Raw genomic sequence first — 27482 nt, 5'->3', positions numbered from 1 at the left:
TGCTGTTGAGATGAGTTGAGTCCAGAAAGGACCGTTGTGCTTCATCATTGGACGCTCCACAATCTACCCACATAAAGCGGCTCTGAGTCTGGTCTCATGGACCCTGGCTAAAAAGCGACCGCTTTCTGCTTTGCCGGCCGCGGTAGCTGATTGATTGATTGCCTGACATCAATCAGGCAATGGATAAGTTCGATCTTATGGTTAAAGTGTGGTAATTAATACAGGCAGATGTGCATTTTATATGGTAGGTAAGTCATGTATGAGATAAATGGCAATCAGCTGATTACAGTCAAGCACAACAAGGAGTAGTTAGGTGCTAGGTAGACTCTTGTTTTTGTTCTAGAAATCTCGCAGAATCCACGACGCAGGTAGTAAATGACGCAGCAAATCTGTCACAGTTACATTCAACTAATTACCTTCAACACTCCATTTAATCTGAGCGGAACCGTCAGTTGACGACGTTCAAGATGACCAATCATGTGGTTTTTTTTGTCTATCAAACACACCCATATCTTTTGTCTAACCCTATTTTAGGTGGTCCGGGTCTTTTAGACCAAGCTTGGACTTGCTCGCGAAGCGTGAACTGACTCGAATAAATCCTACCTGCTGCTGTAGGTAATAGCAGACCTACCAATTGGGTGATGTAGAGACACAAGATAGCTGCCGCTATCAAACCCCAGCGAATGATACACAAATATCACCAGCAAAACATGCATTACACTACACCACCGAGTCTTGTGATGTTTGGATACATTTATATGCCCCCAGCCTCATTTTGTGCAGGATCCGGCACTACCCAGTTGCCCCACGGCAGCTCCTACCATGGAACCGAATTCATCAGTGCCCATCAAATTCGTTTATGAATTATAAGTGAGAGTTTACGATAGTCAATGTTGGTTGTTCGAAACCATCATGTCTGATGATATCTTGCTAAATCTGTACTCTGTATGTCTTCGTGCACGTTTTCAATTGCTACGAACAGTATACCTTGACCTGAACCTCGGCCCGTAGCGAACATTGTGATTCTCCACCACAATGCGACAAATCAACCATCTTATGCCGATGACGAAACTGATTCAACCCCACACTGACTACCTATACAGAATGCAATTCATAAAACTCTGTCCACAATCGTTGACGTGAAACCCCATGCTAGTAATTGTATCCCACAAGAGCCATGTCCCTGCCGTCAACTATGAAGGCCGTCGTTTTTGACGGCCTGTACAAGATCTCGGTCCAGGATCGACCTGTACCCCAGAGTGAGTCGTTTGGGTTGCCTAGTTCTGATGCCACCATGCTTCCAATGTTTGTTGTGAGTACCACAGCTGACGATACAAGTTCGTGATGGCAGAGATATCATTGTCAAAGTTCATGCCGCGGGATTGTGCGGATCGTAAGAAACTCGGCCTCCCCGATAGTTTATTTCATCTTCTAACCAATGGCCACAGCGAGCTTCACATTTATCGTGGCCACCAGCCGTCGGACACCGGGTTCATCATGGGCCATGAGTTTACTGGGACAGTTGTTCAAGTTGGTTCAGATGTGAAAACCATCAACATCGGTGACAAGGTCGTCGCCCCGTTCACAGCTTCTTGGTGTGTTCCTCCTCGTGTCCTCGGACTCAATGCCATACTGAACAATGTAGTGGTAATTGCTTCTTCTGTAATAACGGATGCTCCGCCCGTTGTGTCGAGAGCCAGCTGTTTGGCTGTGAAACACTTGACGGGGGACAGGCTGAATACGTCCGAATTCCCATGGCCGACGGGACTGCTGTCAAGGCTCCCGAAACTATATCAGACGAAGCTCTCTTACTCATGGCGGACATCTTCCCCACTGGATTTTACGGTGTCAAGAGTGCTATGGAGCTTGTGCCTTCGCAGAACATCCAGGAAGCTACGATGGTCGTTGTAGGCTGTGGCCCTGTTGGGCTCTGCGCCATCTTGGCAGCCACTCATTTCAAGCCTCGTTACCTCTTTGCGATCGATAGTGTTGACAGCCGCCTGGAGCAAGCTCGCAAACTTGGCGCAGAGCCTCTCAATTTCGAGACTGACAGAGCAGGACTTGAAGCCAGAATACGGGAGGTAACAGAAGGTCGAGGCGCTGACATGGTCGTTGAAGTTGTTGGACAAGCACCAGCTCTGAGAACAGCTTTTGATATTGTGCGACCATTTGGAGCCATCAGCAGCATCGGTGTCCACAACAAGGAGGTCAGATAAAAGTGTAGGAGAAACTTGAGACGGGGAAAGCTAACGATCATCTATGTAGATTCCATGGACAGGCGACGACGCATATACGTATGTAGCCCGCCGAGCTGGCCCCGTATGCTCGTACCAACGCGAAAGACCGACTAGCTGACCTTGTTGCAGGAAAAACATTCGGTTACAAATGGGTCGCTGTCCAGTACGCAGCGTTTTCAACGAAGCTCTCCATTTGCTGGAGCAGAAGCAGGATAAGATCGGGCAAGTACTTCAAAAGCTTTTAAACCAATACCCGCAACTGACTGTCATGATAGTTTCTTGTTTGACCACAAGATGCCGCTCGCGCAAGCTCCCGAAGGATATAGTCTCTTTGAGCAGCGTAAGACGCAAAAAGTGGTTTTTACGCTGTAGGATAACCGAGTAGAGATGGACCATATCGGTTATTAGTTTTGTCGGGGCTTGACCATGCCCTCGTGCATCAAATAATAAACAACCGTTGAGTCATTATGCACTGTTGCTAGTACAATGCGCTTCTCTCGTGGGCCTTTATGCTCGATGGAATCAAAGACTTTGGAAAACGCTTTGATGGACCATTTCTCCTCAGGGTGCACTGCTAGCACCCATTCGAGCTCCGGAGTCTGATCCAAGGGTTCGCCTGTAGTCTTCTCACGTTCCAGGGCAGCAATCTGGTCGTCAGGATGGATGTAGAGTCGGCGTGGTGGCAAACCTCTGATTAAAGGCCGGTAAGCTGTTGTTTCATGAACGTCGAGGGAGACCCAATCATGTTGATATTGCAGGTTGTATAGGACTGTTGAAGTCACGTCTGCTATCGGATTACGTCGCGAATCCATGTTGATCGATGACGTTTTATATGGCCGCGTAAGGATTGCCAAGGGAGACGAGCATCAAAAGATGTTACTCCGTATGGATCAGGGCCTAGTCCCAGTATTGTATGTAAACGCGGAAGTGGTACACGCGTATGAGGGCGAAGTGTGGCGGTGCCGTAAAACAATCAGACAGTCCCAGGGTCTAATGAGAGGCCACAAGTTGGCGATGATTTCCGACCGGCCGCACTGTAGCAATGCTGACGAGAGGGGAAGAGAGGGATGATTGCAGATTCTAGACCTCGTGCCGAAGTAAAAATTAGCTTTTTTATTTTTAATGGATATCGGCTGGTGTTGCAAGTGGATAACCATCTTTGTTAGGTGGAGAGCTTACCCAGAGATATGTAGCAGCTATCTAGGAAGGTCCCCTAAAAGTTGACCTAGGGACGACTTTGTGTTATAGCCCTGACATGGACGAATGAGATGCTTCTCTCACTGTAAGCTCATGGCTTTTAACTTTCGTATGTGTACCGATAGCTGAACGAACGTTATCCACCAGCATCTTCGGTACTTAGTTAGATGCGCGTATTGTAACCGAAGATACCTATACATAGTATGTACGGTACTGTAAAATTCGAATCTCCCCGGAGTTACCTAGTGCCTTTTTTAGACTGCGGTAAGATCTTGATAAATGGCCCAGTCCCACCGTCCTCTCATCAAATGTGGACCGTGACAGCATTCCGTTTCCTCCTTATATATTGTCCAATAATCAACATCACATAATTTGACGCCTTCATGCATTGAACCTCAACAGCTGTACCCCAATATCAACAATCGTCATTCAATAACAGCAGCTGCCTAATACGAGACCGCCAAGGCTGCCTCGCCACAATGGCCACTTCTGGGCAACCTTCCTCTAATGGAACAGATACCGAGCCGTTTCCCAGTTTTGACAATGCATCACCTACCAATGCCGACACCGATTCATCCAATATTCACAACCGTCCAGCAGCATCTTCATCTTTAAGCGGTCGCCTGCGAAGAGTTTCGCAAAGCTTCGAAGTTTCCGGTCCTCCGGAAGGTTTTATGGCTGCCACAGGAACCATTGCATCCTCAATCTTCTCCCGACAAACAGTGACGCGCAGGACTTCAGAGCCCTCGATACCGATGCAAGCAGGCCAATCTCCCGGCAGCACGTCTAGGCAGAACACCTTTCCCACCGTCAACGAAGAGGCGCCCGAGGAAAAAGCAAATACAAGTGAAGCACATCCTAGACGAAACCTTACTGGGGAGCCAGCAGCTGCGGCTCCTTTCGACAATGGGTATCACTTTCCACCAAAACATTCATTTGGACAGTCAACAAAACTCGGCCTGATCGCGTTTGGGCACTATGTCATAACGCCTACAGGTTTTCTTGTCACTCTCTATGGCCTCAACGTTGTAGCCTGGGGCGGCATGCTCTTCTTGTTGCTTTGGTAAGTACCTGGTATAATCTCCTGTTTTGACCATGGCAACCATTCTGACCAGTTTATTAGCAATGCTTCGCCAGCAATGTGTGTTCCTACATGCAACGATATCAACTCGCCTAGACGCAAATGGATAGAGGTGGATTCTCAGATCCTTAATGCTCTCTTTTGTGTCACAGGTTTTGGACTCGCCCCTTGGCGCTTTCGCGATTTACATTTCCTCCTTCAGTATCGCATCCAGAAAAAGGAAGTTGCCCTTCGGCGCTTGGCAGGCATTCATCGAGGATGGTTCCGTCTTCCAGGATCTGATCAACTTGACCCTCAGATCGGGCCCCATAATATCTCCTCGTCGCCCGATCTCAACTCATCGCTCGCCTGCCCGTTCCCCCCAGAGAAAATCCCCGATGCTCCGTTGACAGGAGTCCGGGCTCCACCAACTGCCATTACAAGATTGGATGCTGTCATATGGTTGATGGTATGGAACACCTTCCTGCAGTGCGTCCTGTCTGGGTTTATGTGGGGATTGAACCGTTACGATCGTCCCAGTTGGTCCACAGGCCTCTTTGTCGCACTCGCTTGTATCGTTGCCGCCATCGGAGGAATTATTATGTTTATTGAGGGGAAGAAAGTAAAAGGTATTGAAGGCGTTCCCATCAGCCAAGAGGATCAAAAGATGTTACAGGAAGACCGGGAACGCGGTGTATGGCACTACAACAACATCAAGGACAAAGACTTGGTTGCCGAAGAGGCCAAGAAGAAGAAGAGAAAGGATAAAAAATGAGAGAGTATCAATTACGTGCTTTCAGGCGTACGGATGGACCATAGTTCGGCCGCTTTGTTTTTGTGTACGCCTCGTTCGTTTATAGAGCAACAGGCAGGCAGCAGGCGTTGTGTCAATTGGATAATACCTAACAAAGATAATGAACAGCCTCTATCGGAGAGATGTGCATTGTGTTTTTACCCCTCAAATGAAACACCAGTGGTGATACTGTAACATCCATCCATCAGTGGCTTACAAGGTGTCATGTGTGACTTTTTATTATCGCAGCCATCGTCGTTGAGACTTGTCACGGCTTGACTTAGCACATACTACACACCCAAATAAGATTTGTAAAAACCATCAAAGACAGGTAGTATAAGTGCCACCAAGAAAGTGAAATTAATCATCTCAAATTGTTCCTTCATTGCTTGATGTGAGCGTGGAGCCTGTTTTTATCTGTGTGTATTTGGTGGTTGGTTATAATACACGATTTTCGAAGTCTAACACTGACTTTCTCCTCCAACTTAAAACATGGTCGAGTTCAAAGAACCAACCTCGTTCTCACACAGCAGAAGCGCTGCTCTACTGCTAAATTCCATTTCTTCTTCCTTAAAACAACCTAAGCAATATTTGACTAAACTACCAGGTCTCCATTATCTGTGTTTCGTACTTCTCTGACACGACGTACAAAGTACGGACTCCACTGATCTAGGACTTGTCGGTTACACTGCGGGTACGTTCCAATAACAAACGCGGCCACCTTGACCAGGTGGGTAGCACCTAGACTACCTCTGACTCCGGCCTCATGACGTGCCAGTTCAGAGTTAGGCGGGTTCCCGCCTTACCCCCCAGGTTCCTTCTACCTACTGTATTTAGTTGCTAACCAATACTAGGCCACTGGGTAACCCACACGCAACATCAGACACTCCGCTTCACTACTAATCCATCTTCACTCTTACAACTGTCCAACGATATAGCTGCTATCAGCACCCAAATTCACAAGGCATCACAATAGCTGTCTTGCTTCCAAATCCCCAAAACCAAAACCGTTCTTGTTTTGCCATACGGCCCCTCGTCATGGGGCTGGCTTACAACACCTACCTCAGCAGCAACAAGATTTATGGCTGCAAGACATGTAAGGCGCACCTTGCCAACCATGAGGATATCATTAGTCGAGTATGTGCCCCCGGTTTCTACACGTCTATGTGTTGCTTCAAATGATCATGCTCGTTAATATCAGCATTAGAACTTCCGCGGGCAGCACGGTAAAGCCTATCTCTTCCACAGTGTCGTTAACATCGAGACGGGCCCTCCAAACGAACGTAATATGACGACTGGCCGACACGTTGTCCGCGATATCACCTGCCGCCAGTGCAAGGAAACTGTCGGGTGGAAATACGACAAAGCCTACGAATCGTCGGAGAAATACAAGGAGGGCAAATTCATTCTTGAAGCAGAGTTGCTTTGCAATGTTACCTGATAAGGAAGGATGGCATTATCGGAAGCTACTCTCTATTGAACTTGGCGTTTTTGGACATGTGTAAGGGCGTTGGATTAATTTGGTAGGCTACGGTATTGGTGTTAAGACTTCATGATCAGAAAAGGCATGCATTTTGTGTTGACTTTGGGAAATTTCAATATTTCAATACAACAAGACTTCTAAACATATGCAGCACCCAATACATTGACGCCATTCTAAGCAGGTATACTCTCAAATCCAAACTGATATTGTTGATTCCGGCGGGACGGTAGGAGATGCATTCGTCTAACGATGCTCGATTGGCTCTTCGGGCAAGAGCTCCTCAATCTCCTCGTCGGGGACCTTCAAGAACTCGAAAGGAGGCTGGACAATACCGTTGAAAAGAAAGGTGAAATAAACAAGCAGAGCAAAACCGAGGATCTGGAGCCACTTGAAAGTCTCCCAACCCAAGCCTAGAGAGACAACCCAGATGAACAAGGTCCTGCAAGTATCGATGGTGGACCTGGAGGTTGCGCTGACACTTCGAGTTACGGACAAACCAAAGAAATTGAAGCCACTGTTGTTTGGATTAGCATTTGACTACTCATTGATGATCGTGGAGACTTACCCAATGCTGATCATGATGAGGAAACTAGAGAGCAGGACTTGTTTGTTCTCAGTCATTTGGCGCCAGCCTTCTACGATGTCAAAATACCCGTATCGGCCAGCATCAGTCGAGCCTATTGCTGCATGCAGGATGAGCATGCCCAACAGAGTGAAGCTGAAGCCGAAGATACCCTCCCATCCAACTACTCTGAGAGGTTCAATTGAAGATCGTTCAAGAAGCCATTCCTCAAGGACAAACTGTGTAGCCGTAAAGATTTGAGCACCTGCAATAAGAAGAACGCCGACGATAGCTCTGGCAGCATCCGATAAGCCATCTTCAGCCAGAGAGTCTTCTTCCGGTGTTCCAATAGAACCCTCAGGCTTCTCATCAGGCCAAATGGCACCAGCCAGTCCCACAACTGCGACTCCAAGAACGACACCAACAAGCGAGAGCCATTGGAAGAGATGTAGGTGTCGCTTGAGAAAGACGACACTGAAAAGGCCGACAAAGAGGACCAGGGCGCCTCGGGTCATTTGATAGATAGATGCAGCCACCATAAGAAGTCCAGCGTTCATCAATGTAGTACCGCAGATATCGCAGATAGCGGGCAGAGCAAGGAGGGTAACTCGGTACCCTCTCAGAACGGATGGACCGGTATGCAAGAGTTTGGTACGATCGTTTGCTTCAGGCTCAGCTGTGCGATCAACGCCTTCTTCGGTGTTTACAGCTTGGTAACCTTGCTGTTCTGGGGCAGAACCCTTGAATCGACGCCAGAGTGCCATGATTCCAACAACCAACCAGCAGCCCATCTCACCGATGAACATCTGCGCTGTCTGGAGCACTGGCTGGTTAAAGAAGGCGCGCTTTCTCGGATTGTCATCGGGATCGCAATTGCGAACGCATTGGTTGTCCTAAAAGCAAGTTGTGTCAGCTAGAATAGTAGATGCGACAATGCCCATGCCGTCATACCTGATACTTGGTCAACAAGGTGTTGCAAACACCTGTGAGCAGCATCATAGCTACAAGAAACGGAATAAGGCTTTTGGACGCCATGGTGAAGTAGCAGCTGGTTGACGACAGCTTACTTCAAGTGTTTGATACTGGTCGAATCCAGAGGGATGATGGGAGATGGATGATGAGACGGCAGAGAAGACCGGCCCTGATAACGGTCTGGAACAAAGAGCTGATAAGCTCAAAGGCGGAGCAGAGGCACGGATACGTATCGGCGGTGTCCTGCTACCTAGTGCAGTATGCAGGGTTCAGCAGCTAACTACTAACCTAGGTACCTAGGTAGGTAGTCCAAAGTTCGAACGCGGAGGTGTCGCCTCACTAACTGGCATGCCCACGCACGTGCATCAATAAACTGCTCCACCTACAGTGTTCAACGCGTAATATGCTGCCTCGAGACGTTCTCAGGTTGTTATGTACAATTATCCTCCGATCTGAAGTGGATCTAAGGATGGAGGGGTGCATTCATGCGGGTCGCAACGAGATCCCAGCCACTAGACCTGACGAAAGGGTATGTACGAATGGTTAGATATGCATTCATCAGTATTGGCCTGCTGTGGTTTGCTTTTTTACAAGTTCGAGCGTTGGTGGTTGGGTTCAGTACCAAAAGAAACGGTGTCTCGAGAAAGTCAAATGACCCTACCTAACTCTAAGTACCAAGGTCAGCGCAGTTTGTCACCTGCTGAGATCTACGCACAAGTCACGGGAGCAGTGTCACGCTTGGAAATGGCTGGGGTGGCCTACCTAGTGCCAATCATACTTTGGTACTACCTTTACGATGATAGGCCGTACGTATGTGCTTGCACAGGCGCGACCATAATAAACACCAACAAATGGTAATCAGTTAGCGGCGTATACCGACAATAGACCACGGTGATTTAGACACATAACAAACTAGGCGATGGCAAAGGGAAGATATTTATGGTCATTCCTTATTTTATAATGTGATTGTGCAGGTTGCAAAATGAACCGGAAAAGGAGCGTAGATACACCTCGATCTAAAGTACAGTACATGAAATTGATCTCAAAATTGAGTCTTGCCTAGCAAGTTGTCCAAAGACGGACAAACATAATCCGGACCGCTAGAATGTCTCAGAATAAAGAGCCGAGAGCCAAAGAGATGCTTTGTTTATCATCTTCGTCTCCCAGGGACGGGGATTGTGAGCTGGTCTGGCCAGCAAGTGCCAAAACTCCAAACACCAGGCTTCCAGCAATCAAGTAGCTTACCAGGTGAACGCCTCTTCAATGAAGTCGATGTGAGATCGATCTTGACGGTTTCGAACGGCCAGTCGAACCTCATCACTCAATGCACCAGGGCCGCACACGGTTACAGCCATGGCGCCAACCTGCTGCTCTTGCTCCATACCCAAGAGAGTGTTGATGTTGGGACGTCCTGGGAACATTTGAACCGTGGATGAAGGGCTGTGAATCTCCTTTGTTGATCGAGGCTGGCTGACGAAAAGCATAATTCGGAGAACGTCTCTTCTCTTGTCCATGCCGAGAATCTCGGTCATCCAGGGGCGGATCCACTCAAGGTGCTCAGGAGTCTGGATTGTCCAGACCAGCAAGATTCTTCGGGTAGCGACAGTACCCTGGGAATAGCCCTCGACGAGATGCTTAATGTAAGGAACAGGGTGGGTAATGCCAACTCCGCCAGCAAAGAGAACAACAGTGCCGTAAGAGTCAAAAGAGTGGTGGCCACCATAGGGTCCCTCGGCAAAGCAGCTGGTCTCAAACCTTCCTCCAGGTGCGGAAACGGCCTTCTTGTAGAGGCTGTCAGTCATGCCAGTCCTGCCTCGAATGACAAATGAAATTCGCTGCTGCTGCATCGCCAACAGATCCTGGTTGGTGCTGGCCAATCTCTCGTTCTTGGGGTCCTCTACGCCATCGTACCAGGCGACAGAGAAGGGATGAGATTGCCAGTAGCTGATGGCGGGCAGGTACAGATAGGCGTGCTGTCCGGGAGCGGCTTTCCAGGGGCGGGCTAGAGTCATGGTCAATCGAACAGCGTTTCCAGGAAGAGCCTCGACAATGGTGCGGGATCGCGATCCACCGACGTGAGAGCGAAGGATACGCCACAGGCGTGAGGTTCGGTCAAAACTCCAGAGAACAATGACACCATAGACGTAGCAGAGCCACTTGTACAACTGGGGGGACGCGGACAGATGGTAGTACAGGCCAACGACAGCGGCGCAGGCTGCGAGGATGTGAAGAGCCTTGAAGACCTCGTAGAAGCCGTGTCGGAGAGGGCTAGAGGCCTGAATCATCAGGAACACAAAGGAGCAAGTGGCCTACAAGGTGTGAGTGTAAGTCAAAGAGCAGAGCCAGAGTTAAGAAACCTAAGCGACTAGACTTACAATGAAACCAGGCAAGATAAAGTTGCCTGAAGGAGGTGTGAACGTCCAGCCAGCCTTGCCGTAGTGAGAGATGGTATGGGCAAGGGCCTCAAGAACAACAATACGACCAAACCAACGGTGGAGGAGGTTGTATGTATCGAAGGAGATGTTCAATAGAGGAATCAAGGGATTGTTTCGCCCAGCCAGTAGGAACAGAGGAATCTTGAATGTTGTTAGTGACGGATATTCAACGTTTGCCAAGAAAAGCCACGCCGTTTGAAACGCAGCTGTTTCTTTCTGTTTGAGTTTGAGGCCATACCATGTTGACAGTGGAGAGAACACCAGTACGGTTGCGAATAACACCACAGGCGGCGCTCATGTCGGCAGAATAATCGATGTCAATAACACACCAGACGATGTTGGAGACGAAGTAGGCGATAAGGAACAAGAGTTGAAATCTGGTGGGCAGAGTGCCGACATTGATGGCCTTGCTGAGCTGGATCTCGCGGTTGTGTCGCTTGCTGAAGACGGGGGCATAGAGAAGGTTGCGCTTGAGGGACGCAAACCTTTGTGAAGGGATGGCGAAGTAGCGCTGCTTGTCGTTGTTGAGGCAAGAAACATGTCGCGTGAGTCGAATGATGCGTTCGCAGACTTTCCAGATAATGACAGCGACGGACACTGAGCCGCAGACGATCATTAGGTACTTGGCGAGGTTACCGTTTGTGGTTTCGGCGATTTCCTTGAGGGCCTTTTGCTCTGGGGTGAGCTCATACCCGGCGCGCGGGAACAATGAGTTACCGGAACTCATCGTGGTTGATGCTGTGAGAGATAACGAAAGACTGGAAACGACGAGAACAACAACAAAGATCGAGGCGTGGGAAAAGGCGAATCACTAAAACACAAAAGTAGAATAAAAAAACGAAACCTCCCCGGGAGGAATCGAGTTGAGTTGGAAAATGAAAAGAAAAAAAGAGGCGGCCAAGAGAAATGAATCAGGAAGGAATGAATGCGCACAAGATTGCGACGGGTGGGAGAAGTGAGTGTAATGTACGTGCGGATGGAGAGGTATGGGTTAGAGTGAATGGACGGAAATCTATGGAAACCAGCTCCAGTTCCGAAACAATCAATCAATCAATCAATTCCTACGCCGTCTTTAGGAATGAACGAACAGTCGAAACAAGAAAAGAGCAAGGAAGAGTTTTGAAAAACGATATTGCGGAGGTTCTGCTAGCAGGAGCAAGGGATAGTCTAGTAAAGTACATACATACATACACCCTGACAACCTTGAACAAGGTACATGTTGCGAGGCTTAACTATGGGTCTGGTTTAAATTCCCCAGCAATCATAGCCCGAACAGATGATTATGAGGCCGCGTGTTGGTCTGTCGTAGAACTACCTAGTGGCCTCGTCCCTTGTATCCTCATAGGATGGGTTTGCCATGCCATCCATATCCCACTGTTACATTTGGGGCCCGACTGCTAGGGCAGGCCTAGGCTCAGGGGCAGTTTCAAGATTTACATCAACGTCGTTCAACATGAGCTGATCTGAGTGTGTCATTGGTGAATCGATACAGGCTAGTTTACCCGGCGGCTCTGCTAGCAAATCAAGCCAAGCCAGTGAGTAAATACAGCCCGCACTAAGAAGCAACTCGATATTTGTTAGGTTTCAATACATGTTATTCTCAGTCATTCTCATCACGCAGTGATTTAGTTGCATTGACACGCTAATAAAGTGTGGCGGTTTCTAATTGCAAATTAAGCATCAAAAGCTTGGGAGACCAACGAATCTTCCCTTTTTTCTTACGGTAATTAAATCTATATCTCGGTACATCACTGACCTAGGTACCTTAGTAGTTACGTAGGCCCACTCAGCGTCTACGTCGCACTGAACATGCCCGATCAGGGGATACAAATGATAATGGATGTAGTGGCGTCGACTCCGAGTGGCGGAAGGATATATCTCAGCACTGAATCCTGGTGACGCGGGGATCTTGAAACAAGGGCATTCCCGAAATCTGGTAAACCGCACCGTTACTTGAACCCTAAACGTCGTCTTGGCCGTTCTGGAAAACGGCTGTCAACTAGATAATATTTTTCCTGTCATTAATAGTAGATCCTTTAGCCCAAGTCCATCTGGACGATCTATGTCTCAGCGTTGCAGCCTACCATTTCCAGGAATGACGCAAGACTGCGCTGCATGGCTTTAACAGGTAGTATTTATTGAGGGAAAAGGAAATAAGAAGAAGAATAAAACTCGTGTCTCCCGTCAAACTACAATACTCTCTCTGTTTTGTAAACTACCTACATAGAACAAAATGACTCGGCGGTAACCACCAAAAAATTATGGACCAGTCGTCGATCACATCTCTAAAAAGATGTTGTTTGCGGATTCAGCATGACATCGATATGGCGGTTTCAAGTGGCTCCCGCCCCACTGTAACCGATGTTCTCGTAACCAAATTCTCGGCCCATGAGAGGCGGATGAATATGGTTCTGAGACGTGCACTGAGACGCTTTCACAGCATGTGCATATTGATCCTGGTAGCCTGGCGGCAGCCAACTGGGAACAACAACGAAAAAAGTAAAGAAAACTAAATCTAGACCTTGAATTGAGAATGCTAAAATTACAATCATCTATCAGTCTATCAGAGCAATATGCTAAGTTCATCGTCATCCGTATCATCTTCTACTTTTCCAGCCACAGAACCCCCTGAGCCATAAAGTCTGGTCGCCTGCCAGGTCCGCGTGATATCCAAGCGCTTCAGCGTTTTTACGCTGTTGCCATTCACGTTTCTCTTCCCAATGCTCAGATCTCGTTTCGATGCTGGGCTCGGAGGGAAATATTCACCAAGTTCGTCTTCGCTGTCTTGGCCATCCCTGACAATAAAATCTGTCATGCTGGTTGCGCTCGTATCGTTCTCATCCTCCCTGTCGGTGTCGTCCGTGCCATCATGATTCTCCGCCCCCCTTTCACTTCCCGCGGAGCTATCCTCGTCGCTCCCGTATCTAAGACTGTTACTGTAGACAACCCTAGCCCCTCTTAGGCTACTAGTCCGGGCTCGACTATCTGGTTGATCTCCGCTTGCTTGGTATCTCGTTCCGTTTTGAAGGTGGTTCTGCCGTCTCAGCTCGCTTCGTGGTTTTTGACCAGGGCTGGGCAGAACCCATTCGCCAATTCCTTCCTCCCAACACCAGCCCGAAAATATCGTACTTGTTTCCAAGGTTCCCTTGCCAGCAGCAGGAAGCCTTTCCGCGAAGGCAACATCTCGGAGATCTCTCGTTCTCTGCGCCAGAACAAAGGCCCCGTCAGATATTAAACCGTTCTGAAACCAATCTGGAAGCCCTAGTTCGTTAAACAACATACGAATCTCAGATAAGATGTCGTGGCAAGGCAGGCGACTCGCTTGCCCCCGGTATTGTGCGACAGAGCAAGCTAGCAAAAGTGTCTGTCGGTATTGTGTTTGTGTGGGGACCCCGTTTCTTATCAGGAGTTTCAGACAGTCATAAATCGCATGGTTTTTCGTCGTCGAACTGACGACATTTTTGTCGATCATACCGGCAGCTAGGAACCGAGCTAAAACGACTATGAGAAGACCTCTGTTTCGAGAGGTGCCGCGACGGCTCTCCTGCTGATGTGCGCAAGACTCGAGTATGAATAAAAGACGTCGAATTGAGTGGACTTTCCACGGCTCTTTGTCATTCATCTCAGCACCCAAGGTCCATGTCGCTGCAGCTACTGCAGCCAGCACATTCGTTAGAGTCTCATCCTCAGAGGCTTCGCCCATTTTCATCGCTTTTCTGTCTTCTAGCAGTAATTGATTAATTGCCGTACACATGAAATCGACGACAGGGGCCACGGGGGTTCTTCTGTGTAGTATAATCTCGATTCCTCGCATCCATACTGACTGAAACGCCCGAGACGTGAGCCAGCTCGGTGGGAGTTTCTTGGCCTTGATAAGAGTCGAAAGGCAACACCAAGATGGGCCGATCGTTCCTTGGCCCTGTAAACTTCTCAGTATAGCCCCTAGAGGTTGCACTTCACTATACTCCAACAGCGTACTCGCTGAACCGCAGGGTGCAGTCAAGGGGAGCTTCAGACTCGAGACAAGTCGCCCTGCTTCAGCTCTACACTCCAGGCTGAGGCAAAGGTCAGCCAACAATCGTACAAAAGGGGGCTCAAAAAGGCCTTCTGTGACAGCTTCCGTTAACATGGAAACAGCATGTGCACGAACAACCAGCTTTAGTGATTTCCAACCAACGCTCGTGCTCCCGAAACCTTCAAGTTGCTCGTAAAGCTCTATCGACGCTTTGGATGAGTCCCACTTCAATGACTTTCCTTCCAGTGCTGCGGTCTGTCGATCCCATTCTTCTATCACGGCCAAGGCATCCGGAACCTTACGGAGGCACATTCCTAAAAGCGATTTTGGATGCGCGGTCTGCTCAAGTGGCTCCGTTGAACTCAGTAAGCCACTTAGCCATCCAAATATTATTTCGTAAATACGATAGTGACTGTCTGGAACGATGCGGCGGATGGATTGTAATTCTGTGACTAGTGATGTGGAAACTGTCGCTTTTGACTTGAAAGATTCGGGGAAGGAATTGAGATCCTGATCTTCCAGGTCAAAGTTACATGGCGCTGGTGTTGTAAAGTCAATCCGCCCAACCCGCAAGGGAGTACGTTCAATTTTCATGCTGCCCAAGGTGCGTAGTGATCGTGGGGGAGTCAATGTGGGTGGTTCGGCTGGCTTGGATGGAACTGGGGTCGAACGGCGTCTTCCATAAGTGTATCGGGCTCGTTTCGAGCGCTTCGTGGATTCTTGATCGATGTTCGTTCGCTTTGTATGAGATGTTGTTTGTGGCTGACGCGCCTCATTGACCAGTTTCCTCAGGGATACTAAGCGACACTCGAGCTGCCGCAATAGCCGTTGACATCTTGCAGCAGTCCATACGTGTGTATCTTGCCTGCATCGTTTGCTTCCGCCTGTCATGAGGCGATGTGCGGATGGAGCTGGCAATGCATGTTGTTGTTGTTGTTGTTGTTGTTGACTCATAATATACAGGGGTTTCTGAATAGAATAAACAAATATGTACCCTATTAGCGATGCTATAAAGAATCGCTATAAAGAATCGAGAACAGTAAAGATATTCAAAAAACAATTCAACATGACCACATGTACGCAAGAAACTAAGTGTGATCAAGATGAGAGGAGATAAGACACTGTAAATGGATGGTTGATACTGCTGGCAAGATAAAGGCTAGGCCTTGTTTACAAATTTCCACTTTTGGCTTAGCTTAGCCGTCAGATATTCTGGGGAGGGCCGGCTTCGGTGGGGTTGGATGCTGAAGGGCTCAGTACTCGAACTGTACCTTGTTTAACCGCTCAGATTTACAGAGGGCTGAGGTACCATTACTGTCGGTCATGTTCTGAACGCCGCCCGGCTAGTTCCATGCCCGCACACCTTTGGCAAGTCCGGGCTTGAAGACTCAATGCCGGACCATTGCCGCCGCACCGCACCGCACCGCACCACAACCCGTCCAATTTTTTTTCATTCTCCCCTCCGTCACGACCTACATCCCACCTTCGAAGAACGTCGTTCAATTGATTGTCTTCCCCCCTCCAGTGCATATCCCATCCCATGCCTGGTCTTTCCCCTCTATACCTACCTTTCTCTTGCTCTTGAATTGTTTTTTGAAATCTCCATCCTGTCAATATGGCTTCGGAAACCACTCCTCCCGCTCAGACGCCTGGTATGTATAAATTACTGAATTTGTGAAGCTAGACCGCCCTTGTCAAAGCTGGAAAGTCCAGGGTCATCTACAACGTCGACTCCGTCATTCAGGACGTCTCTTGTAGCTCTGACCTTGGGTCTTGTGGCTTTTGTTTCTGCTTCCGTTTTGCAGCAATAAGCTAATATGTCTCACAGCTGCTGCGTCCGAGGAGCCCGAGACCAACATGGAGGCCGAAGCCCAAGATGTCGACGCCGGGGCCGAAGGTAGCTATTGCCCCTCCGATTAGCGACGTAGATGAAATGGCATGGGTGTCTAATTATTCAACAGCGTTAATAAACCTTACCATTGTCTTGCCCGATGCCAATGCTAGCAAGATGCAGATCATGGTTTGTCATTGACTTATACCACCCCACGTCAATAAACCTCATGCTCACCAAAGTTCAGGTTTCTTCTCAAGAACAGGTTCATGAGATTCGACAATCGGTCATTGACCTGCCATCGGCATTCCAATACACTTGCTTTCACCTCGAATTCAATGGCGAGAAGATTAACGACTTCATCCCACTTGCTGAAATTCCTGAGCTTGGCACCACACCCGAATTCCACATTGTCCAAGACCCTTATACCGAGAAGGAGGCTCGCATTCACTTTATCCGCATTCGGGAACTTATTGGCGCTTCCGGAGATCGATGCGACACTGCCCAGGGTCTTCTTCCTGGACTTTCTCTCTTCGAAACCGTGGCCGCCGAGGCTCAGAGTAGCGACAATAAAGACGAGCCTTCTGAGGAGTCATCTGTCGAGAACTACGATTTCCAGGCCGTACCTTCACTTACCGGGCTGATTCCTCCTGTTTCCGAGCCCGCCCCCAAGACAGTAAAGCAGATCTCCTTGTCGTCTTGGAACCCCCCTCCACCTCATCTGCGACAGCGCGGCCATCTGCTCTACCTTGTTGTGTCCACCAATGAAGGCGAGCAGTACCAGGTCACCTCTCACGTTTCGGGCTTTTACATCAACAAATCATCGAATGCTAAATTCGATCCTTTCCCTCGCCCAGCCCCCAAGGGCCAGTCCGCTCACTCTTTGTTGAGTCTGATTGACCTTGTCTCTCCTTCCTTCGCCGAGTCATTCACGAAGCTTCAGGATTACAACAACCAAAAGGACCCCCTCGCCACATTCCAAATCACCAATGCCATCCCCGCTGCTCCCTGGGTGGTTCCGTCTCCCGACTCGTCGCTCTGCACGCATCTGCCCGATCCTGCACGATCTCAAGAGACCTATCTCCTCAATGGTGTCGAAAACACCGACACTCTGCGAGACTGGAACGAAGAGTTCCAATCAGCCAAGGAGCTTCCCCGCGAGTCTGTCCAAGACCGTGTCTTCCGTGAGCGACTCATTTCCAAGCTGTTTGCCGACTATAACGAGGCTGCCACCCGAGGTGCTGTCATGGTTGCGCGTGGCGAGATCGCGCCCTTGAACCCCACAGAATGCAGAGATGCTCAGATCTTTGTCTACAACAACATCTTCTTCTCTTTCGGCGCTGATGGTGTCGGTACATTCACCTCCGAGGGTGGTGATGAGGCTGCCCGTGTTGCTACCGGTAAGGACGTTGCTGGTGTGAAGCTTGTCAACCAATTGGACATTGAGGGACTCTTTACCCCTGCTACCGTAGTTGTTGATTATCTGGGAAGCCGAATCGTTGGACAAAGTATCGTTCCTGGAATTTTCAAGCAGCGAGAGCCGGGAGAGAACCAGATCGACTATGGTGCTGTAGACGGCAAGGACACTGTCGCTGCCGATGAGCGATTTGCTCCAGGCTTTGCTCAATTGTCCAAGGCTTTGAAGGTGAAGAAGCACCCTGTTTGGGACAAGGACGGCAAGCGATTCGACTTGGAGGCTAGTGTAGAGACCAAGGGTCTCCTCGGCACAGACGCCCGCAAGTACGTCCTGGACTTGTACCGCATCAGTCCACTAGATATTGCTTGGCTTGACGAAGACGGTCTTCCTGAGGATGGTGATGCTTATCCCCATCGCATGACTGTTCTCCGGCCCGAGCTTGTCGACTCCTTTTCACGATATAAGTTGAAGCAGTGGGTTGATAAGGAGGTTGCTCGTCGTGCTGAACAGAAGAAAGAGAACGAAGGCGAGAAGACTGAGGAAGACGAGAAGACCGAGGAAGGGGAGAAGGCCGAGGAAGGAGAGAAGACTGAGGAGGGCGAAGGCAATGAGGCTTCAAAGGAGGAGGAGAACCAGCCTAACCTCGCGGACTTCAAATTCGCTCTTAACCCTGACGCATTCAGTGGACAGGTGCCTCAAACTGATGAAGAGAAGGCCGAATTCGCAGCTGACGAAGAGGAAGTCAGGGCAGCTGGTGCCTACCTCCGTGAACAGGTCATCCCTGACTTGCTCAAGGAACTTTCCGATTCTGAGATCAGCTTCCCCATGGACGGTCAGTCCTTGAGCCGACTGTTGCACAAGCGCGGCATCAACGTGAGATACCTGGGCAAGGTCGCTGAGCTCTCCAACGATGGTCGTCTGCGATGCCTCCGTGAGATTTGTGTGCAGGATATGGTTTCTCGAGCGTTCAAGCATATTTCCGGTGCCTACCTCCGACATCTACCTGTTCCTGCAGTCCCTGCTGCTGTGTCTCATCTCCTCAACTGTCTTCTCGGACACAAGTTCAACAGCAAGCCCGTTGCTGAGCTTGACTCTGAAATTCGCAGCCTCTACGCTGATGCCGACTGGTCGTTTGAAAAGGTCACACCTGAGAGCCTACGACAGAACATTGAAGAGCAGATTCTCCAGCGATTCCGTTACGAACTCGACGAAGATTGGTACAACACGGTTCGCCCTGTTCAACTCCTTCGTGAGGTATCCTTGAAGCTCGGCATCCAGGTCCAGGCCAAGGACTACACTTTCACTGCTGATGGGGCTGCTGCCGCTGCCGCTGCCGCCTCAACCAAGACCGAGAAGACTCCCGCTAACGGCCAGACCAACGGAGAGTCCAGCAGCAGCAAGAAGAAGAAGAAGAACAAGGCCCGTGAGGTTTCTCCTCCTGAAACAGTGGCCACTGCCAACGTTCACACCTTCACCCCCGACGACATTGTCGACCTGGTACCTTTGATCAAGGACTCGTGCCCTCGCAGCGCCCTTGCCGAAGAGGCCCTTGAGGCTGGCCGCATCTCCCTTATCCAGAACCAGAGGAAGCTTGGTCAGGAGCTCCTTTTGGAGTCCCTTTCTTTGCATGAGCAGATTTATGGCATTCTGCACCCTGAGGTTGCTCGTGTATATAACAGCTTGTCCATGCTGTACTATCAGCTTGATGAGAAGGAGGCTGCTGTCGATCTTGCTCGCAAGGCCATTATTGTCGCTGAGAGGACCGTCGGCGTCGACTCGGCTGAGACTCTTCTCAACTACCTCAACTTGAGCTTGTTCCTCCACCAGATTGGCGATAGCAAGGGTGCTCTTGTGTACTCAAAGCACGCTCTCAAGATGTGGAAGATCATCTACGGCCCTGACCACCCAGACTCCATCACGACACTGAACAACGCTGCTGTGATGCTCCAGCATCTCAAGGCATACCACGAGTCACGACTCTGGTTCGAGGAGTCTCTGCGCGTATGTGAATCTGTTTTTGGCAAGCAGTCAATCAACACCGCCACCCTGCTTTTCCAGCTTGCGCAGGCTCTTGCTTTGGATCGTGATTCCAAGGCTGCGGTGGCTCGTATGCGCGAGTCCTACAATGTCTTCCTTGCCGAACTCGGACCTGAAGATAAGAACACCAAGGAGGCTGAAAGCTGGCTCGAACAGCTCACTCAAAACGCTGTAAACATTGCCAAGCACGCCAAAGATGCCGCTACTCGACGACTTCGTACTGGAATCCGATTCAACACTAATGCCTCGAACCCAGGCGTTCCTAGCGGCGTCGTGCCTAGCCACGCTGGTCCCGGCTCGCAAGTCGATCCTCGCAGTATTGACGAGCTGATTAAATTCATCGAGGGTGGCGAACATCAGCAATCAAAGAAGCGTGCCGGCCGTGGCAATCCTAAGCGACGCGGCCAGGCTGGAGCGCGATAAACTGACATTTGTTTGACAACAAAAAAGAAGAAAAAAATCACGATGTTGGTATATGGTTGAGACATTGGCTCACTATTGTGTAAATGTAGACGGCCGGAAAAGCATGGGATTCCATTATATTTATATGGTTACTGAATAGCTGGGTCATAAAAAAAAAGGCCCCTTTACATGGGTTTGGTACGGTTGGTGGTATGGTCGGACGCACGGCGGCGCGTGCACACGTATTTGCATCAAAAGGCGTGTTCTCAAAATTTGTACATATATCTATCCATGACTCTGCTGTTGGCCACTGGCCAGACCATCTTCACTCTTATATACTGTGTTCACACTTCCAAAAAAAAAAAAACTTGTTTTGTCGCTTCCTGTTGAAGTTCAAATCTTCAAATGGTTTTAATGCACACTCGTATTTTAAAATCAAAGTACTTTTATGCAGGGCAACTAAAGGCCTTAAGACATTGCATTCATTACTGTCATGAACATTCTTTGGACGCTAACATTATGTACGCTCATAGGCTGGTGAAGTATGGTACAGACACCGGCCAAGACCCAACCCATTGACAACATTAACGCCAGATCACGAAGGGCAACCTACGTGTGGCCTTGCAAAATGGAAGCACCCCCACCAACTGGTGCATGGTACGAACCGATACTCTGAAACCCCCTGAAGCATTATGTTAGCAATACATCACGTAACATAAAAAACAGATTACTTACTTTGTCAGGTCAAAACCTTGTTCTTCTTCGGCCTCCGTTGGTTCGGAAAGGGGTTGTGGACTTGACTTTTGAGGTCGAGAAGGACTGCTTAAGGGAGACTTATCTCCACGCGGCGGACTGCTACTCTGGGGCAGGACACCCCCAGCTTTAGTAGGACTTATATCGTAGCCACCAAGCGGTTTCAACGGCGTACTACCAATATCTGCGTACTTCCAGAAGGGTGCTGGTGAACTGGTAGGCATGTGCTGGCTAGGTCGTTGAGCTGTGCTCGGCGGTGCGAGCTTGGGGTGCATCCTAGGAGGAGCCGGTGTCACGAATGATCCTCCGTCTTCTTGAAGATACGATGACGTTAGGGTAGGAGACTGTGGATTGTAGCCCGAGAATGATGAGTCCCTTGCTGGTGTCTTTCTTGGGCGAGGTAAAGGGCTTCCATCGATTGTCATAGTCGCACTCCTGCCAAAAGACCGGTCTGGCGTTGACTGGGCAATAAGTAGCGAGGGTTTTGGGGGTGGTGAAGCGGGGGGCGAGCCCCGTCGCTTACGAGCCGACGGGGGGTTCTCTCGACGCCATGTCCCTTGGGCCATGCGTGATGTAGGCAAGTTGATTTGGAGATGAGGGGGCGGATGATCCACGGTGACCGCCGCGACCAACACGATAGGCATTCCGTACCATCTCCTCCCTGGCTTCAGGTACAATCTGCCACTTCATACCCTTTCCGGGTTCATCTGTCGACCTAGCAACTTTGTCAAATGACTTGTTGAGTGAGAGATTGTGCCTAATCGAGTTCTATAAGATGTGAGCGGTCGAACGGGGATTGTAGGCGTCTAGTGAGACTTACCTGCCACCCAGCAGCTTGTTGATGACGATAGTACGCATACGTGTTCATGATGTAGTTGTAGATGCCGTTCAAGTTGAGCTTTCCATCGGGCGCGTTCAAAATAGCCTGCGTTATCATTTGAGCATAGCTGTATTGTGGTTTAATGTGCTGGTTCTCATCCTGGCTCAGGTCAACACCATTGGCGCCAACCATGACAGCCGGTGTACTTGTAGCTGGTGACTTGATGGCACTCTGAGTTGATGGGGGTGTTCCAGGTCGCTTATATTCAGGAGGTGCCGGCGCAATGAGAGGCTGCCGGCGCGATGCCCGGGACTGTGGGGTATGGACGCTAACGCCAGCGCGTTGTAGATAGACCGGGTGAACAGTTAAAGGAGTAATTTCAGAAGGTAGGACGAACATCATCTCGACATTTCCAATCTCAATAACCTCGCCGCTTGTGAGAGGGTGCGACTGGCCGGCCTTGACGGGCTGGCTATCCACCTTGGCACCATTACGACCTTTGACACGAAGAAACCACTTCTCGTCCTTGGAATCGAAAGAGATGGTGGCATGCTCGCGCGATACCATCTTGCTGGGGCCCAGATCGATGTGAATATGTGAATCGTCCTCTTCTGAACCAACAGGCTGCGAGTTGTGCGAAGTTTCGGGAGCTCGGCCTATATTGACGTTGAGTTTGGTGATGTAGAATGTCCAATCTTGTGCAGCAACTTTGGCATAGGCCTTGACGCCGTCGCCTTTGGCCTCGTGAATGACATTTGCATGATCTTTGCTGGCTTGCACATCTTGGCTACGAAGGTGCTGCGTGATTTGCGATACCAGTTGATCATCGTTGGGCGCGGGGGGTTCTTCGTCTTCTAGGATCTGAAGGGACAGGGACAGTCAAAGTCAGCAGATGCGGACGTGGGCGCGAATGGAACAGTGGCAGTATATGCAACGCACCTTCTTGCGACGTTTTGCTGGACGACTGGGCGAGGACTCTTCGATTTCGACATCGACTGGCGAAGTAACTGTGGTCGCAGTCGCGGCTTTACGCGGTTCGCGACGAGCCCTAGAGGCTCTCTTTGCCGATGGTGGCATGGTGCGCAGAGTCAGAGCTTGCAGATTAGATAGCGTTTGTCGACAAACAGATGTGTAACGGCGAAGTTTAAAAGGAGCAAAACGAGACGGTTAGGTTTTTTTTCGAAAGCTTGTGTGGAAATTTGACTGTTAGCAATATTGTAAGTCTCCCTGGCGATGGACGTTTTTTGTGCCCTTGAGGTTGAAGTGAACAGTAAAGTCGTGTCGTCAATCAACCAACCCAACGTATTGGATCGTCTAACTGACTAGGTAGGCTAGGTAGGCACTGTAGCAAATAAATGCCCTTTAAAGTTCGTACCGCGTTCGCGTTGAATTTTAGTGTCATTGAGTGGCAGGGCTATGGCAGGACCGTGGGCTGGGATGTGGGTATGTATCGATTTGTGCATATTCGAACCCCGTTGAGTGAATTCGGGACACCTCGATCAGTAACATACCTGACAAGGGGCTGGTAGCCCGCTGTGGCTGTGTATCCAGTGAATTGTCTGTAAGGGGGTCCCACTAGTGCAGGCGATTGACGTCCCAACGTCATTGGGGAGGAAGGCAGGGCAAGGCAGTGGAGGGCAGGTACCTTGTAGGCGGTTGGGTTTAAAAAAGAATGATGAGTTTACCCATTGGATTCTGTGGTGAGTATATTGAGGGTTTCACTTGGTGGTTAAAATTAATCAAGTCTATCAATTTACTCGAATATCCAAATTATAACAAGTTTTCATTTATTAGAGGTTGATAGTTGATATCTTCAGGTAAGTGCCTTGAGAAATTTCATACATATACATCCACAGGTAGGTACTTAGTACCTATTTAGTGGGTTTCAGTGGAGGACTCACTGCACGGGCGTCCCCAGACAGCTTTCCCCTGCCTCAGGGTATCAGAAAAACTGGCCGCTGGAAGCATAAGAGACACAATTAGTGGGTCACTTTATGCTATTTAGACTATAGCTTTTCGACTATTTATTTTGGTAACCTAAGACTTAGGAGGTCATTTTTTCTGCTACCCACTAGCCCTGATAATTGAATATCCATGTTGCGTGATGTGATGTGTACATCCACACATGCACATGCACATGCGTAACCTTGAATAACCCCAGCCTCGACATTAGTAGAAGGCTGTTTGTTTATTGAGCTTTTGACTCTGATTGTGTTCAGTGCTAGCTAATACTAAGGGATACAAAACAATGAATCAACCCCCCCGTTGAAACAACAGCGGATAGGTACTGCGGAATGGTCCAACCAATTATTGATATTGTATCTGCATCCCAAAAATACACAGGTAGTCATTTAAATAGGTCAGCCAAGGTACAGGATAGTTACAAGGAACAAATCTTAGTACGTATACCGGCACGTCCGTTTGTCTCACGAACCTTGACCCAATCCATGTCTGCAGGTTGTCGGCGGGGACCTACGTCGCGTTTGTGCAGCCTCGCTGTGCCTGAGTTATTGCACCTACAAAGGTAGGTAGTCAGCCAGAAACACTTTCATTACCCAGAAAAAAAAAACCTAAGCAAAAAAAAACTACCTTCTTTCATCACACAGCGACAACTCACGGTATTACTTCGATCTTATTCTTTACCCTTGACAACCGACCATCACCAATATTCTTCTTCATACCGAAACGAAATCACCCTCTCAAGCCCAGCCTCTCCCTTGCGCTACGCTACCCTTGGAGAGGCTTGAAAGCTGCTGCAGTGCAATCAGTCTCCCAAGCAAACCGAGCCGGCTATTCCAACCAACTGACCTCTGTTGTTTCAATCCTCGCTCGATCGCCCGCGCCTAGCTTGGCCCCAGGTTTTCCTCCAACCATTGTCGCTCCTTAACCGTCTTCCCATTCCGATTTCCAATTACGTATCATCGATCAAGGTGCTTGCTGCTGTAGAGCCATGTCGTCCGAACAGGCCTTCGGCGTAACGCCTCCAATTTCCGTCCAGCTTCCAACTGAGGCAGAGTTGCGCCAGTCTGATGCCCTTCTGGAAGAACTCAAACGTCAAAAGACATTTGAGAGCCCGGCAGAGACAGCCAAAAGGTCAGTCAATGTATCTAGAGCGCGTCACGATCACCACCTAATCCATTCGCTACAGAGAAGAAGTCCTAGCCTCGATTCAAATCATTTGCGATGCGTTCGTCCGCCGAGTCGCCGAAGAGAAAGAACCCAAGAACGAAGTCCTCATCCGCAATGCGAGAGGCAGAGTCTTCACCTACGGCAGTTATCGACTTGGTGTTTATGGTCCCGGCTCGGATATCGATACCCTAATCGTCGCACCCAAATACGTAACCCGTGAAGACTATTTCAAACATTTTCCAGATTTGCTGGTCTCGATGGCTCCCAAGGACGCAATCACTGATATGGCTGTTGTGACCGATGCGTTTGTGCCTATTATCAAGTTTGAGTACTTTGGCATCAGTATCGATCTGATTTTCTCCAGGATCATCCAGAAACAATTGGCACCGGACTTCAAGGATCTCAAGGACTCGGGCTTGCTGCGCGGATTGGATGAAGCAGAGCTGCGGTCTCTCAACGGCACGCGAGTAACGGACGAGATTCTCACCCTTGTACCAGAGCAAAGCACCTTTAAAAACGCTTTACGGGCGATCAAACTATGGGCGCAACGCCGCGCCGTGTATGCCAACATCATGGGCTTCCCTGGTGGTGTAGCATGGGCCATGCTTGTCGCGCGCGTCTGTCAACTTTATCCCAAGGCCACACCTGCAGTCATCGTCAATAAGTTTTTCCTAGTCATTAGCCAGTGGCGCTGGCCGCAACCTGTTCTTCTCAAACCAATTGAGGGTGGTCCTCTGCCCGTTCGTGTTTGGAACCCCAAGGTATGTGTGATTCCGCTACCAGCTGAGGAACAACCTGCTAATCTCATTTTCCTCAGCTATACAAGGGTGACACGTTTCATCTCATGCCAGTCATCACTCCCGCCTATCCTTCAATGTGCGCCACCTTTAATATCACCCGTTCGTCCAAGACAATCATCAATCGAGAGCTTAAACGAGCTCTCCAGATCTCGGAGAGCATCATGGTCGGCACACGCCCTTGGAGCGATCTCTTCGTTAAACATTCGTTCTTCACAACCGGTTACAAATACTACATCTCCGTGGTGTCTGCTGCGAAAACAAAAGAGTCCCACACAATTTGGTCCGGCTATGTCGAATCCAAGGTTCGAATGTTGGTACAGAAGCTCGAGCAGCATCAGTCCATTGCTCTGGCCCATCCTTTCAATAAGGGTTACGAGCGACAACACCGATGTCAAAACGAGAAGGAAATCGAATCTGTGCAGGAAGGTAGCCTTGACTTCTTGTATAAGGGAGACGCCGCGGAACCTACCATTATCAAGATCGAGCCTGCGGTTGCCGAATTACCAATCAAGACTGAGAATGGAGAGGACGACAAACCCATCAAAGCTGAGAATGGTGAGAATGGAATGACTGTCAAATCTGAAACTGCAGAAGATAATGGTCCCATCACCGCTGAACCCATCAAATCTGAGACACCCAACGATTCTAAACCTTCGGAAACACCTGCGGTAAGCGGTGCGACTGATGTTTATACGACTACACATTACATCGGTCTGGAGCTGGCCGCTGGTAAGTACTGCCCCCGGCACGATTCCGACAGCTCTGCGGCGATTCGACGGTATCCAACACTGACTCTACAGGCGCCAAATCACTTGATCTATCTTATCAGGTTGAAGAATTCAAAGAACTCTGCACCTCTTGGCAAAAGTACAAGGATGATTTGAAGGATGTTGTGTCTATCGGTATTCAACACGTTCGAAAGTAAGTTCTGCACAGATATTCCAGACACCAGCACACCATGGCTTGCTGACCTTGAAATAGTTTCAACCTACCAGACGACGTATTCGAGGACGGCGAGAAAAAGCCCCAGAAAAAGTCTGCAGCTAAGGGCGCGGCAAACAACAAGAAACGCGGACCCTCAGAGGTATTTATGCATCACCACGCGAACTCCCATTGCTGGCGACGTTGCCCTGCTCCAGACGGCACCTCCTCCGACCTGACGCATCGTACTAATCTTGTCCCTAGGAAACGCCGCCCCCTGCAAAGAGACAGCAATCTTCAATTGCGGCCGCGGGCTGAGCAGCTTTACACACACCAGACATGTCAAAAGATAACCGACTCGAAAGATTTGGACACTAACCTGGATGTGCATTTTGCACCACATATAAAGAACCGGCAAGTCCACAAGCGGCTTCACGACTGGTCTTTGACCAACAACCACACTAACTTAAAGACATAAAAAAAAGTATCCCTTCATCTGGACTAAACTGCATCAACTTGGTAAGTTGGCAGTCGCGTCCTGATCCACGAACGCATTGCCGGTGGCATTGCAACGAACGGAAGATTGAATAATCTATATTAATATCAGCAGAGGCGACC

General features: G+C 49.3%; 11 protein-coding genes across 11 annotated transcripts; 5 read left to right on the top strand and 6 right to left on the bottom strand.

The window, feature by feature from the left end:
* Nucleotides 1-1195: 1195 nt before the first annotated feature.
* On the top strand, nt 1196-2524 carry FPOAC1_008296 (uncharacterized protein; the record flags this gene model as incomplete). Its single annotated transcript, XM_044852741.1, has 7 exons — nt 1196-1259; nt 1339-1393; nt 1449-1595; nt 1646-2207; nt 2266-2294; nt 2367-2463; nt 2513-2524. The coding sequence occupies 7 exons, from the start codon at nt 1196-1198 to the stop codon at nt 2522-2524; spliced, it is 966 nt and encodes a 321-aa protein (XP_044705411.1).
* A 117-nt stretch (nt 2525-2641) lies between these two features.
* FPOAC1_008295 (uncharacterized protein) lies at nt 2642-3049 on the bottom strand (the record flags this gene model as incomplete). The annotated part of the gene is made up of 1 exon (XM_044852740.1): nt 2642-3049. One exon carries the CDS (start codon nt 3047-3049, stop codon nt 2642-2644), a length of 408 nt encoding a protein of 135 aa, XP_044705410.1.
* An 864-nt stretch (nt 3050-3913) lies between these two features.
* FPOAC1_008294 (uncharacterized protein) lies at nt 3914-5269 on the top strand (the record flags this gene model as incomplete). Its single annotated transcript, XM_044852739.1, has 2 exons — nt 3914-4497; nt 4558-5269. The coding sequence occupies 2 exons, from the start codon at nt 3914-3916 to the stop codon at nt 5267-5269; spliced, it is 1296 nt and encodes a 431-aa protein (XP_044705409.1).
* A 1056-nt stretch (nt 5270-6325) lies between these two features.
* FPOAC1_008293 (uncharacterized protein) lies at nt 6326-6728 on the top strand (the record flags this gene model as incomplete). The annotated part of the gene is made up of 2 exons (XM_044852738.1): nt 6326-6424; nt 6495-6728. The coding sequence occupies 2 exons, from the start codon at nt 6326-6328 to the stop codon at nt 6726-6728; spliced, it is 333 nt and encodes a 110-aa protein (XP_044705408.1).
* Nucleotides 6729-7013: 285 nt separating this feature from the next.
* On the bottom strand, nt 7014-8367 carry FPOAC1_008292 (uncharacterized protein; the record flags this gene model as incomplete). Its single annotated transcript, XM_044852737.1, has 3 exons — nt 7014-7284; nt 7336-8225; nt 8284-8367. 3 exons carry the CDS (start codon nt 8365-8367, stop codon nt 7014-7016), a joined length of 1245 nt encoding a protein of 414 aa, XP_044705407.1.
* A 1178-nt stretch (nt 8368-9545) lies between these two features.
* Nucleotides 9546-11466, bottom strand: FPOAC1_008291 (uncharacterized protein; the record flags this gene model as incomplete). The annotated part of the gene is made up of 3 exons (XM_044852736.1): nt 9546-10613; nt 10680-10880; nt 10978-11466. The coding sequence occupies 3 exons, from the start codon at nt 11464-11466 to the stop codon at nt 9546-9548; spliced, it is 1758 nt and encodes a 585-aa protein (XP_044705406.1).
* A 1836-nt stretch (nt 11467-13302) lies between these two features.
* FPOAC1_008290 (uncharacterized protein) lies at nt 13303-15066 on the bottom strand (the record flags this gene model as incomplete). The annotated part of the gene is made up of 2 exons (XM_044852735.1): nt 13303-14000; nt 14214-15066. 2 exons carry the CDS (start codon nt 15064-15066, stop codon nt 13303-13305), a joined length of 1551 nt encoding a protein of 516 aa, XP_044705405.1.
* A 1303-nt stretch (nt 15067-16369) lies between these two features.
* On the top strand, nt 16370-20462 carry CLU1 (Intracellular distribution of mitochondria; the record flags this gene model as incomplete). Its single annotated transcript, XM_044852734.1, has 5 exons — nt 16370-16406; nt 16455-16529; nt 16583-16651; nt 16716-16774; nt 16833-20462. The coding sequence occupies 5 exons, from the start codon at nt 16370-16372 to the stop codon at nt 20460-20462; spliced, it is 3870 nt and encodes a 1289-aa protein (XP_044705404.1).
* Nucleotides 20463-21050: 588 nt separating this feature from the next.
* Nucleotides 21051-21619, bottom strand: FPOAC1_008288 (uncharacterized protein; the record flags this gene model as incomplete). The annotated part of the gene is made up of 2 exons (XM_044852733.1): nt 21051-21123; nt 21177-21619. The coding sequence occupies 2 exons, from the start codon at nt 21617-21619 to the stop codon at nt 21051-21053; spliced, it is 516 nt and encodes a 171-aa protein (XP_044705403.1).
* A 94-nt stretch (nt 21620-21713) lies between these two features.
* On the bottom strand, nt 21714-23091 carry FPOAC1_008287 (uncharacterized protein; the record flags this gene model as incomplete). The annotated part of the gene is made up of 3 exons (XM_044852732.1): nt 21714-21962; nt 22015-22875; nt 22954-23091. 3 exons carry the CDS (start codon nt 23089-23091, stop codon nt 21714-21716), a joined length of 1248 nt encoding a protein of 415 aa, XP_044705402.1.
* Nucleotides 23092-24964: 1873 nt separating this feature from the next.
* On the top strand, nt 24965-27182 carry FPOAC1_008286 (uncharacterized protein; the record flags this gene model as incomplete). The annotated part of the gene is made up of 6 exons (XM_044852731.1): nt 24965-25107; nt 25163-25904; nt 25961-26672; nt 26744-26864; nt 26925-27027; nt 27129-27182. The coding sequence occupies 6 exons, from the start codon at nt 24965-24967 to the stop codon at nt 27180-27182; spliced, it is 1875 nt and encodes a 624-aa protein (XP_044705401.1).
* Between the last annotated feature and the right edge of the window lie 300 nt (nt 27183-27482).

This window comes from Fusarium poae, chromosome 3 (genome assembly GCF_019609905.1).
Source record: "Fusarium poae strain DAOMC 252244 chromosome 3, whole genome shotgun sequence".
Lineage (NCBI taxonomy): Eukaryota > Fungi > Ascomycota > Sordariomycetes > Hypocreales > Nectriaceae > Fusarium > Fusarium poae.
The sequence above is the reverse complement of the archived record's forward strand: the minus strand, read 5'-3'. Positions and strand labels throughout refer to the sequence as shown.